Raw genomic sequence first — 12,332 nt, forward strand, 5'->3', positions numbered from 1 at the left:
AAGCAGCCCATGACCGGGAGCATCCACGGTTTTGTGGGGACATGTGGAAAGAAATATTCACACCGAGACTTTGGCTGTCCTGACATCGGCCTGGTTCGGCTTTGCCACCAAAGGAGTTTGTCAGTAACTTACGAAAAACTCTTGGTTTTCGTAGTTAGATCTTTGCGGGCCTGGGATAGAAGCTGTTAATTAATCTCTAGGGGGAAAAATGTTTTCCTTGTTCAGAAATCTAATACCATGTGGAGCTTAAGGGCGCTTCCCAACAAAGCAGGCAGGTTCGCCCCTGGATGTCTTACAAGAAATGCTTTGTTTCAGCAGATTCTGTCCAATACCAGTGGATGGGGCTGGCCTGCAGCCAGCGCCGGGGCCGGTGGGGGGGCTGGTGGTGGGGAGGGCAGGGTGCAGGGATGATAAGAGGTGGCCTCCACCCTGCAGGGACATATTGTAAAGGGCTGAGGAGGGCAAGATTGGGAGGGTGGGTCCTGACAGTGGGGAGACTTTGCAGGGAACATGGCTAGGTTCCAAGTGCTTTTGGCTGCAAGTAACCAAGACGCAGGTTCAAGGTGGATGAGCAGCTGGAGACAAAGCCTCTCAGGACAGGCAGTGCAGGGACAGACAAAGGCAACATCTGCACCGTAAGCCTCAGGGTGTGTCTTCTCTCTGAGCTTCTCTCTCTCCATTCCCTCTAAGCACTGGCAATCGTATGAGCAGAACATCCAGTCCCGGATGCAGCCCTGGGGCTCAGCTGGCTGAGGGCTGCCAGCTGCCCCTTCCATCTGAGCTGTGGTGGGCACGGGCCTCAGGCCAGACCCCATCACTTCCTCCTCTCCCCCCTGGCCGTGCTAGACATGCCGTGCTCTGGCGAGCAGCCAGGGGGCCAGTTCATGATCGCATGAGACTTACCTGGGCTCTGGTGTCAACACAAGCTTGGTCGCTGCCCAGGCCCCCCGGACCTGTCCCCTGAGTGCTGGGCAGGCCCCTGCAGCAGTGTGCTCCGGGATCAACTCCCTTGGGGACTTCAGTGGCTGCAACGGGGCACTTTCTGGACTCTGGGTGGTGGGGTGAGGGGAGCAGGCAGCTGGGTGAGTGACAGAGTGGCCCCACTGACTTTCAAAACCCCTGGGGCCCACAGGGGAGGGAAAGTTTGGTGCTTCTGGGGAGCTCTAGGGACAAGGCCACCCTGTGTGCAAACCTGCATCTGGGTGGAGGGACATGGGCAGGGGCAGGAATAAGCCCATAGGTCTGGGAGGTGGCCAGCCAGCCAGGTCTTCCCTCCGCAAACGTTGCAGGATGGTTCTAGCCTCCTGGGCTATTACTTACAATTGGGTCCATTCTTGGCACCCTCCCCCAACCCGCCCCATCCCCCCATCCCCCCAAGAGCCGGTGAAAGGCCTCCCCTGCAAAGCGATCAGCTCTGGCAAAGTATAATAATGAATCATAAATTTTATTTCAAAATGTAAACGTCACTAAACATGCATACACGTTAAAACAATCAAATGTACAATTCAGTTAATTTTTTTTCCTTTTGCATAGGACATCATTACAATATAGAATCTATGGCATACAAAATACATACAAAGTTGTATCCGAGCAAGCCGAGGCCAGAGTGGGGACTGTACAAGGGCAATACTTCGCTGTAGTGATCCGGGGAAGATGAGGGGCGGCCCTGGGGAGCGTGGTAAGGGGCTGGTTAGCAATAGAAAAGAAGGTTCTGACGGAAAAGGAAAAACGTGTGCTCTATGGAAATGGTCTTGGACCCTCGGATTCGGCCTTGGGAGTTTGGCGAACGATTCCACAGACGCTCCACCAATGGCTTCGGACGGGGAAGGGGTGGTTTGTGCAGTGGGTCCGAGCAGGCAGCTGAGACCCCCGCGCATGCGCCCAACACACCCACACCAGCAACTCCCGGCCACGCGGGAGCCCACCGCCCGCCCCACCGGACACAATGCACAGCTGCTCAGCACGCAGGCCCACGCCCACGCCATTGAGCCCTGTGGTCCTCGGCACCAGGCACGGGGAGACTCTCGGGGGGGGGGGGGGGGGCAGGGATCCAAGTCTCCCACTCACACCCCCTGAGGCAGGTTCCCTGACCCAGGAATGGACGCCACCCTCCCCAGGGGTCTGAGCCACACTCAGCCCCGCTGAGTGGGAGGCACAGCCCACAGGCAAGCCTGCGGGGGCCCTTCAGGGGTTCGGTTCCCACACTTGGTTTGCGAATGAGCGTGTGCTGCCCATGTGTCCCTAGGAAGTCGCCCCAAGCCCTGGGAGCAAGCTGCTCCAGCGGCCCTTGCCCTATCCCTTATTTCTGTGCCCACCCTCCCCACCCTCCCCCGTTTATCCTTAAATAAAAACAGTACGGTTTTAAAGCTTCATGAGGTGAGGAGAGGCTGGGGGGGCGGTCAGGGGGCCACCATGCGAGTCCCACATCACAACAGGGGGTCAGTACAAACTGGGTGTGGCCTCCCATCCCTCTGGGTCCCTGGGCTCACGCCCTCCACCAAACCCAAGTCTTCTAGCAGATCAGGGACTGAGCAGGGGGGAGGGTGGGGGGGAGGCTCTCCCTAAGGACGCCCAAGCACACTCATCAGTAGTAAGCTAGACTGCGCACCCAAATTCTGATACAAAATTCTCTGGAAGGTGTCTGGGACGAATCTTGGAAAGCTAGCCATTAGGATGTCGCCAAAGGACCTGGCTCTGCCCAGGGCCACACCGGATTCACCAAGTCCTCAGCCCACATCCCGTTGCTGGCTTTGGAAAACACGGTCACCGAAATCGCATGTGGAACCTGCCGGGGGCAAAAGACCTGGGTGACCAGCAAAACGCTTCTAACTGGCTGTGGGATGGGACCCAAACATGTGACCCTTTGGATCTTCCCACACTTGGGTCTTTGACTGGATGACTTTCTAAAACTGCATTTAAACAAAATTAATGCTGCCTGTTCGAAGTCGGGTAGCCTTGAAAAGCACAGCCAAAACTAGAAGTTGGTCATTGCTTTGGTCACAGTTTCCTGGTGGGCGGCTCCTCTGCTCACCCACGCGGAGACCGAAGTCCCTATGAGTGCTGTGACCCTGTGCAGCCTGCTTAGCACCTGCTCCGGCAAGAAAGGAGGCGTGGCCTCCTGCACACTCCCGCAGGGGGAACTGAAGACTGGCCACCCCGCTTCCCTGGACACCACAGACCATTCTGCACGTCCCAGCAAGTGGGCTGAGCTCTGCAGTCCGCGTGGCTGTCTATCTGCCCTCCCAGCCCCTGCCAATCACCCATCACTGGTTGGCGTTGCCACCCGGGGCGTGGGGTCCCAGGGATGCTGATGTTTGCACCTGGAGGCAGCACCATGGTGATCCCGGCCCCTGCCCAGTAGGTGGCCTCAGAATAAAAGGTGGGGGTCCTGCCCCTCAAGTGACATGGGTGGGCTGTGCCAGGATGCAGGTGGGGAACCCGCGCAGCGGCCAATGGCAGAGTGCGCTAGGGTCCTCTGCGGTGGCGGCTGGGTGTGCTGTCTTTCCGGATGGCTGTAGGGTTCGGTGGGCACAGGTGGACAGCCAGCAGGCCCCCCAATATGGCTGAGACAAAAAGGGACAATTTCATTTGGGGCACGAGTCCCCAGTGGCTGGGTCCAGGGTCACTTTGCGGCCCTTCCCAAGGGCAAGCTCGGACAAGCTTCCTTCGGAGCTCTCTGCCCGTGACCTGGACCCAGACACGAAAATAAAGGTTTGCGCTGTTATTTCTAGGAGTCTCACAGGTTCTGCCTTCACGCTGAAGCCAGCAAACATGGCCCTCAACCATAAAGATGAAAAACCCTGAAAGAGACCAAGGCCAGGAAAACATTCTGCATCTTACATGAAAGTGCAGCCTGTTCCCAAAGGGTCCATCTGTGGGCCAGAGCCATGGCGGCTCCCACCCCCTCCTCTACTGGTTCTATTTCCTGAAGCGGTGATGCCCGGGAGCATCCTTGAACCTGGCCTGAGATTCCTGGCTTCCCCCCTCCCTCCCCACCCTTCAAGAGAGTCCCGGCCGGCCCGGGTGCCTGGCCAGGATTCCCTCCCGATGCCCCAGCTCCCAGGCCAGGGCCACACCCTGCCATTAGGCCAGAGCCACTTTGGGAATGAAAACACTCTCATTTGCCAAAAATAGTCAACGCCTGCATATTTCTGTTTTAAGGCAATGTTACCCTTCCATCCATCAGACGGAACAGCCCTGGGTCATTTGGAGGAAAAATTAAATTAAGTGCTCTCTTTGGAAACAGCAAATGCCCACTTTCCCTCCCCCACCCCCCACCCCACCTCTAAAACAAACCAGCTCTTTTTTTATTCCGAGATGACTGGGTTTGGAGTCCTCTCCCCACTCCCTGTGCGCAGACGGACAGGTTGGAAACCCGGCCACCCCACTACGCCAGGGCAGAACAGCAGGGGACGCCTGGGTTTTCCAGGGAAGTGCAGGGGCCGCCCCCGGCTTCGGGGACCTGGGGGCGGTAAGCGCACCAAAGGACTTTGGAATAAAATTCCTGAACCTGGAATGTGAGTTCCTGAGACATGAAATGTATTCAGAGTGTGGCTTTCTCAGCCTCACACAGAAACAACTTTGGGAGGGACTTCCAGGGCCCTGTTGGGCCTCGCTTTGGAACTGACGGTGGAGACCTTACGCCCCAGGCACTGGGGCACTCTTCTGTCCAGCCCCCCCCCCCCCCCACTCCGTGGAGTCCACTCTCTCTCCCAGATCCACACCAGAGGGGCTGCCACGGACACCAAACAAAGCCCAGCAGTGGCTGGTGAGGGGCCATCCCTGCTGCTCTGCCCCCAGCAAGAGGGCCGTGGCCCAACGTGGTGCCTACCATGCTATTCAGAGGCTGCCACCATGCTCCCAGCCAACCCCAGCTGACACATGGTAGCTGATGCAGGTACACAGGTTGCTGCAGATGGCAGGCTGCCACCCTCGTCCTTGCTGTGGGCAGAGGGTGGCCGTCCCCTCTGGTGCTGGCCAGAAGCAGCGGCCAGGGGCTATGCATGCCAGCCAGGCCTGGGTCGCTGGGGTTCTCTGTGCTGCACCCCACACCCAGAGGGTAGGGTGGAGGCTGGGGTGGCCACAACCAAGGCACTCTGGATCCAGGAAGCCCATCTATGGCCCTCTGAGATCCCAAGGGTCATTCCTCCTCATCGAAAAGGGCAGAGGTCTCTGTAAGCTACCTCACATCCACCCCAGACCCACACCCCCGGCCCAACACACACGTACACACACACGCACACACTGTCCTGGGGGCTTCTATTTACACGCCCCAAGTCTGCCCAGAGGTGCTGCAGAACGGCTGTCTGCAGAGAAGACCAGTGCAGAGCCCGGTCTCTCTGACCCACCTGGGCTCGCACCCCGAGCCAGCCCAGGCCTGGGGTCTGAGCCGCACAGCCCAGGGGGTCTCTGCTGTCCTCTCCAGCAGGAGCAGGCTGGTGGGCTGGCAGCTGTGGGCTGGGGCCTCCCAGGCAAGGCAGGAGAAGCAGGAGGGGATGGGAGGAGTCCAGGGGATGCGAGGAGTCCAGGGGATGCAGAGCTCCAGGACAAAGTGGAGGCTTGCTCCCCCTTTGAGCTGGAGACATGGTGACAGCTGTCCTGCAACTTGCTGGCTGCTGTGCCTCGGGGGAGGAAGTAATGCGAGGTCCCGGACATCAGCCTGTCGCATGACACCTGCTTCACCACTCCTGAAAAGTCCTGGGTCAGAGCGCCCCAGCGTCCTGCAGTGGGTCGGTCCTCCTGAGGCACGGAGCACGGCCACATGCCCAGCCCCACACACAGCCTCTGGCGAGGTGGCCGGGCAACTTCAGCCATTGGTCCAAGCAAAAGTGTCTGGGGAGCAGGGGCTGGGCCGGTGGGCAGATTGGGGTCTGGACGCACCAATAACAGTTTGGGATGTCCCTGCAGAACTCCGGGACTCCCGGGTCCCCAATGCCTTCTGCAGGGGCACGGAGGAGCAGGCATCCATGTTCGGGGCACGTCCCTGGGGCAGGCTGAGGGCCGAGGAGTGGCCTCACTGCTGGAGCATTGGACGTTGGTGGTGCAGTGGTCTTCTAACCTCTGCTCCCAGCGCCCCAGAGAGAGGCCAGGGACAGGAAGATGGTCCCCCCGGGGGGGTGTGCTCCTTGGCCTGGCTCGGCTTAAGGCATCCCTCTGACCCGTGTAAGTCCTGAGCCTGGCTGGCCGCTGGGGCAGTGGCTGGAGGCTGGGCGGTGGCAGCCAGAGGGGCACTCGGGTCCTGCTTGGACACCTGCCCTGGAAGCACAAGTGTCAATGACCACATCTGCTCCCAAGTAGCCGGTGGATGGACACACAGGCCACAGAGCTCCACGGGCCTGGCTCCCACCGCGGTGTCCCCAGAGGGTCCCCGAGCGAGCCCCGGAGAGCTCCAGAGTGCAAATCTATGTACAGAGTAAGGCGGCAGGGAGGGGTGTCCTCACCGGGCCCGGGGACCCTGTCCATCCCTGAGAATGGCTTTCAGACCGATGACTCTCACCTCCGTGGTATTATCTGTTGTGCAATTTGTGGATGGTGTTTTTTTTTTAAATGTTTTTTTTTTTTACAAATTGAGTTTGACACCTGAGGTGAAGAAAATCGGGGAGGGGGGTGTGGTTGACTTCATCGCATTCTGATTACAAAAGGACAACACAGGGGTCGCAGGGCAAACGAGAGCATCGGTTCATGGCTGTAGTGGGGGAGGGGCCGTGAGCGCCGGTGGGGCGCAGGGGTGGGGGATGTGCTGCTGCTGCTGCGGGGACGCAGGGATGCCGCGGAGGGGGCGCCCGCGGGGGCGGGGCGCTCAGGGCGAGCTGGCCGGGCTGATGGTGGGGCTGCTGGCGTCGGAGCGGCTGTAGTCGCTGAGCGAGCCGGTGCGCGAGCCCCCGCCGCGGCGCTGCAGCATGCCGGGGTGGAAGTTGGCGTGGCGGCGCGCGTGCTTGGTCAGGTGGTCGCTGCGCATGAAGCGCTTGTCGCAGATGGGGCAGCTGAACTTCTTCTCGCCCGTGTGCGTACGGTAGTGCCGCGCCAGCTCGTCCGAGCGCGCGAACTTCTTGCTGCAGTCCGGCCAGCTGCAGGCGAAGGGCCTCTCACCTGCGGGCAACACGAGCACAGTGTCAGGAGGGGTGCAGCCTATGAGATCTCAGGGCACTCCACTCCGCAGCCTGACCACTCCCATCCAGCGGCGCTGCACCCTTCTCTTTGTGCCCCATCCCCACCGAGGTGTGACAAATCCATCAAGCCGGAGGTGCGCACGCGTGTGCCCTCCGGCTCCTGCGCGCACCTGGGGAGGGCAGCGGAGCTCTCCCAGGATCAAACCCGGGGCCCTGGCGGTGGCCCCTGTAAGTACACGGCAGGGCTGCCACCACCGGCCTCTGCAGAGTCCACTGTCCCTGGCCTGCAGGGAGCACAGGCTGGGAAGGGTGGGGGCCCAGTGAGGGCTGGGACCCCTGGGGGAGTCCCGTTGCCCTCTGCTGGCCTTCAACCCCTGCAGGGCCTGTGGACAGACCCTGGCACCCTCCTCAGTTCAGCCCTGCCCCTCGGGTGTGGCATGGGGGCGTCTACCCAGGTGATTTCCGGACCTGAGCCTGCTGCTCCTGTTCACAGAGGCCTCAGTGTGGCCAACAGGACAGGAAACTAACGGGCTCCTGCAGAGCCAAGCGGGGTCCCGGACAAGGGTGGCTGCCCGGGAACACCCAGGCAGAGAAGGAGCGAAGGTCAGCTACTGCCAACACCCCTCCCCTCCCCCCATCCTTGCTCACTGCAGAGCCAGGCCTGCATGGACCCCGGCATGTTCTGAACCCCAGAGTGCAGACCTCCTGGCACTGAGGTGGCCACGCTGCCACCTCCCCCCACTATCACAGGCCCTTGAAGCCAGACCACCTGTGCCTGGCTGAGCAAATAAATCCATGCCACACGCCCCAAAGTTGCCCATCAAACTTAAATATAAACAGACACCCAAGGACAGCTAGATGGCTGAGGAAAACCAGAGGCCTCCAAGGAAAAGGCTGAGAGCCACAAAACCACTGCCCCCAGCGGAAGAAGAATGAAGCCAGTGAACAGAAGAGAACGTTAACCTGAAAATCCTGCCGAGCATTCTGAGAGCAATTACAGACAAAACTCGATGCCTGAGGCAAACAGGAGACCATAAAAAAGAAGTCCAGAGAACAAAAAAAAAAAAAGTGTTTAGAAATGCAGAGTGTCTTTGCCCAAACACAAATTCCATGGATAAGCTTGAAATGTACTCGAGAAAATATCCCAGGAAAGAAAGAACAGAAAAAGAACTCTAGAAAATATGTCACCCGCATGGTCCGCCTAGTCACGCTGCAGTGGAGGGCTGTGTGTGGCTGTATTTGCTGTGCTCGTTGATTTTATGTTTTAGGGAGAAGGGTGTGTGTGTGTGGGGGGGGGGAGTGGAAACAAATAGGAAAGCATTTCCCAAAGATTTGTGATTGTTACAGACAGTGGAAGCTGGAAGTCCAGAGTCATGGGGAGTCAATCCTGGGGGTGCCGCAGATAACAGTGAGTAAATAAAAGAAAAAAAAGGGGGAGAGGAAATGACTGAAGGCACAATAGGACATATGAGGGGGCAGAGCTGGGACAACAGATACGGGCTCTTCCTAAGTCACACTGGATGAAAGATGAGCAGGCCCTTTCAAGCCAACCTCTCACACTCTAGTAAAAATGAGGGGGGAAAAAAAAAACAAGAAGTCAGAGGAGGGAGTAAACAATGGAGGTGGGGGTGGGGAGGGTCTCAGGACAAGAATGAAGCGGAGCCTGGGGTGGGGGGACACTGGACCAGACGGCGGGACACACACGGTGAGAGCCCCATGCCTCAGTGAGTATGACCATGAGGCCAATTACATTTCATGTCACCTCTGGTGAAAAAGAGGGGAAAAAAGAGGCAATTAGAAACTCCAGGAAAAACAGAAGCCTTGTCAGACAATTGCAGTGTATGAAGCAAACTAAAGGGCCACATGCTTATGAGCAATCAGCGAGCACTCTGAGCCACGCTCTGTTCTAGGGGCTTTTTCTATGTTTTTTTTATTCCTCACAACAGCCCCACGAGGAGGCAGAAGGGGCAGGGCCCGGCCTGGGGAAGGGATCTTACTTCATGCGGTCTCGGTCACATGTGCCATAACCTAGTTGTCAGTGTTTGGAATCTCTGCGTCTTCAGGACGAAGCCCACACAGCTGACTCATGGCCCCCGCAGAGAATGTGGATTTCGGGGAAATGGAGAGGCTCACACGTGTGTGCCCAAAGGAAATCCCTAAATGAGGTTCTGGTTACAGGAGTAATCAACCAGATAATTCAGACGACATCCATCCATTCACAGGCGGAGTTGAGGGAAGAGGTAGGAACCTTTAGCTTATTTATGGAAGTAACAAAAATGGAAAGAGATAATGAAAATCAGAGCAGTGTTGGTCTCTTGAGAACAAGGCTGGATTGAGAACGGGATTATTTTGTTGTTGTTATAAGCTCTTCTGCGTTATGTGTCTTTTTTTAAAAAGAAATCGTAGGCACGTACTGCCTTGATAACACTGAAAATAAGAATGTTGAAATAGAAATCTTTAAATATTTAGGCACAGTTTCCCAAACCGCGTTCAAAGAAACATCGGAATTGAATAAATTGCTAATGGACCCCAGGAAGGGGTGGCGGGGGGAATTTTGTCAACGAAAACGTTTGAGAAATCAGCGGTAGGCTGATTCCACCGTCGGAAAATCACAACGTACATTTGTTATTATGCTTGGAAAGGTCCACATTCAAAAGCACGGTTTCATCTCCTGGGACCGGGTGCTGAGTTCGAGAGTTTGGTGCACACACCAAGTGCATCAGCCCCTGTGTCTGTGGTACATCGATGGGTGTGGCCTCAGACAAGCACCTCTTTACCGGTAGTGGCTCGATAGCGCCCCCAAGAGGTATGTCCAAGTCTTGAAACCTCTGAATGTGTCCTTCTGTAGCAAAAAGAGTCTTGGCAGCCCTGGTCGGGGGGCTCAGTTGGTTGGAGCACCCTCCTGTACACCAAAAGGCTGCGAGTTCAATTCCCACTCAGGGCACATACCTAGGTGGTGGGTTCAACACCCTGTTGGGGCGTGTATGGGAGGCAACCAATTCATGCTTCTCTCTCATACCAGTCTTTTTTTCCTCTTGTTTCCCTTTTCCTCTCTCTGTCTTAAATCAATAAACATATCCTTGGGTGAGGATTAAAAATATATATGTTAAAAAAAAAACTTTGCGGATATAACTAAGGTACAGGTCACTGGTGTCCCTAGAAGAGGGAGCCATGCTGGCGACGCCTTCCCACCCGGAACCTCCGGAAGGGTCTCACACCACCAACGTCTCAATTGCAGCCTTCTGCCCCACCCCCAGGGTGAAAGGGCCCATTTCTGTTGCAAGCCTGTGGTCACTCTTGGCAGCCGCAGGGAACGAACGCCGCGCCCACCCTTCCCCTGAGGTCCACCACCAGCCCCTGGTCCCGCGCCGGGCAAACGCCAAGCGCTGACTCCAGAAAATGTTGCTTATTAATTACTGTTTCTCTTGTCCGCCCCTCCCACCAACTAGGTCTCCTCAGCTTGGAGGGCAGGGGCACCAGCAAACTGGGACTCGCCCTCACTTGTTTATTAATAAGGCCCAGGCCTTCGCTGGGGGCTTCTCCTTTCCTTGGGAATCCTTCTGCTTATACCCCTGGGGGGCACGCGGAGTCAGGGGGGTGTTCATTACAGACAGGCTCCGTGCTGCAGGCCTGGCGTGGGAGGTGGGGGAAGCCCGAGGCCCCACGTGCCAGCACACAGCTCGTGGCCTGCCCGGCCTCAGCAGCTCAACACCTGGAGCGCAAACCCGAGGCCCGGCCCTGGGGCCGTGGCTGTGGCTGCGGCTGTGACGCAAACAGACAGGGTCCTCCTGGCTCCAGTCGCTATGCTGGGTCTGCCCGGTCCCCGAAGGGAGACTGGCCCACAGGCCTCTGGGTGAAGCATTTAGAAGCTGTGATTACCACTAGCATGGAGCTGCACCAGGGCCTGGCTAGGCCGGCCTCTGGGCGGGACGCTCCCATGGCCCCCAGGAGGCCGACGAGGGGCAGCAGCCGGGAAGGGAACGGCAGCCTGGGGAGGGGACAGCACTTCGCACACCCCCAGCAGTGAGGGGCTCACAGCGCTGGTGTACGGGGCTGGTGCCCACTGATTTAAACGGAAACACATTTAAACTTCAGCCCTCATTCCAGTGATGTCACCACGCAGCACAGAGCCTCTGGAATATTCCATTGTATTGTCTGAAGAGAAAGAAGGACCAATAATACTATTATTGTGAAAACAGTTTTCATCTCTTGGCCCCGGGGATGGTCTCGATGACAGACGGGTGTTCCTGGACCTCACTCGAAACACCCTGCCTCTGGGGACCCACCCTGGGTGCTGGGCGGTGCTGAGTGCCCCCCGGGGTGGGTGGGGGCCTTACGGAAAGTCGACCCCATGTACTGAACAGCTTCCTCCTTTTGGAGCTCAGATTCCATACCTGCCTGCTCCCTGGTGCAGGATGGGGGGCGGGTGGTGTCAGCCTCAGGGTACTGCCACAGGGACAGCACAGTCCCCCTGGAGTGACCCTGGCCCTCCCCGATTACTCCAGGACCCCGAAGGGAGCACTGCCTGCCCTCGATGGCACCCAGAAGCCTCCATGGGAGCAGCCCCCCTCCACGCGGCTGCCCGCCCTGTCGGGAGCAAGGGCTGTTTGCAGGAGGGGCCGTGGGACAGGATGCTGAGGGGCTTGTGCAGGGCAGGGTGAGAGGAAGGGGGGCCGAGTTCACATCTTGTGGGGTGCTGGGTGGACAGGGAGGGGGAGGCAGGGTGGAGGGAGCCGTGGGGTCCCAGGGGCTGGGGGAGGGGCCAGGTCTTGCAGGGGTGGGGGGTGGAGGAGCTAGTGGGTATCTGGAAGCAGGGTGTCTGGCCGGGGGCGGGGAGGGGTGGTGACTGGTCAGTGCAGGACGGGGACATTCAGGGCCCTGGGAGCAAAGTGGGGGTGGGGCTGCGGGGAGGCGGGGTGCCGGGAGGGGGGATGGCAGAGGGCGGGGTGCACAGCGCAGTGCAGCTGGGGGACCCGGTGGCAGAGGGCCCAGGGCGTGGGGCGGGGTTACATAAATGTCCCCGGTGCCCTGGCCAGGCAGCAGAGAGCGATTGCCTCATCTTATCAGGGAACAGGGTGTCCCAGGCCCTCTGTTGCCCAAGCTGCGGGCTGGGCCGGACGGCGTGTTCCCTCCCAGGAGCGGCCCAGGGGCCGGGTAGGGGCCTCTCCGCCCCTGTGGAGCCTGCAGCAGGTGCAGTCCCCGGAGTGGCAGCTTCCAGCTCAA

The 12,332-nt window shown here is 58.5% G+C and overlaps 1 protein-coding gene across 1 annotated transcript in view; it reads right to left on the reverse strand.

The window, feature by feature from the left end:
- Window positions 1-1,425: 1,425 nt before the first annotated feature.
- The window catches only part of KLF13 (KLF transcription factor 13), a 43,065-nt gene continuing 32,158 nt past the window's right edge, over window positions 1,426-12,332 (reverse strand). Inside the window, exon 2 of the mRNA XM_037145887.2 lies at window positions 1,426-7,089. Within this exon, the coding sequence (XP_037001782.1) occupies window positions 6,800-7,089 (290 nt within the window). The 3' untranslated portion in view covers window positions 1,426-6,799. The remainder of the gene's footprint in view (window positions 7,090-12,332) is intronic.

Source organism: Artibeus jamaicensis, unplaced genomic scaffold (assembly GCF_021234435.1).
Source record: "Artibeus jamaicensis isolate MK-2021 breed Jamaican fruit bat unplaced genomic scaffold, CSHL_Jam_final scaffold_612, whole genome shotgun sequence".
Taxonomy (NCBI): Eukaryota; Metazoa; Chordata; class Mammalia; order Chiroptera; family Phyllostomidae; genus Artibeus; species Artibeus jamaicensis.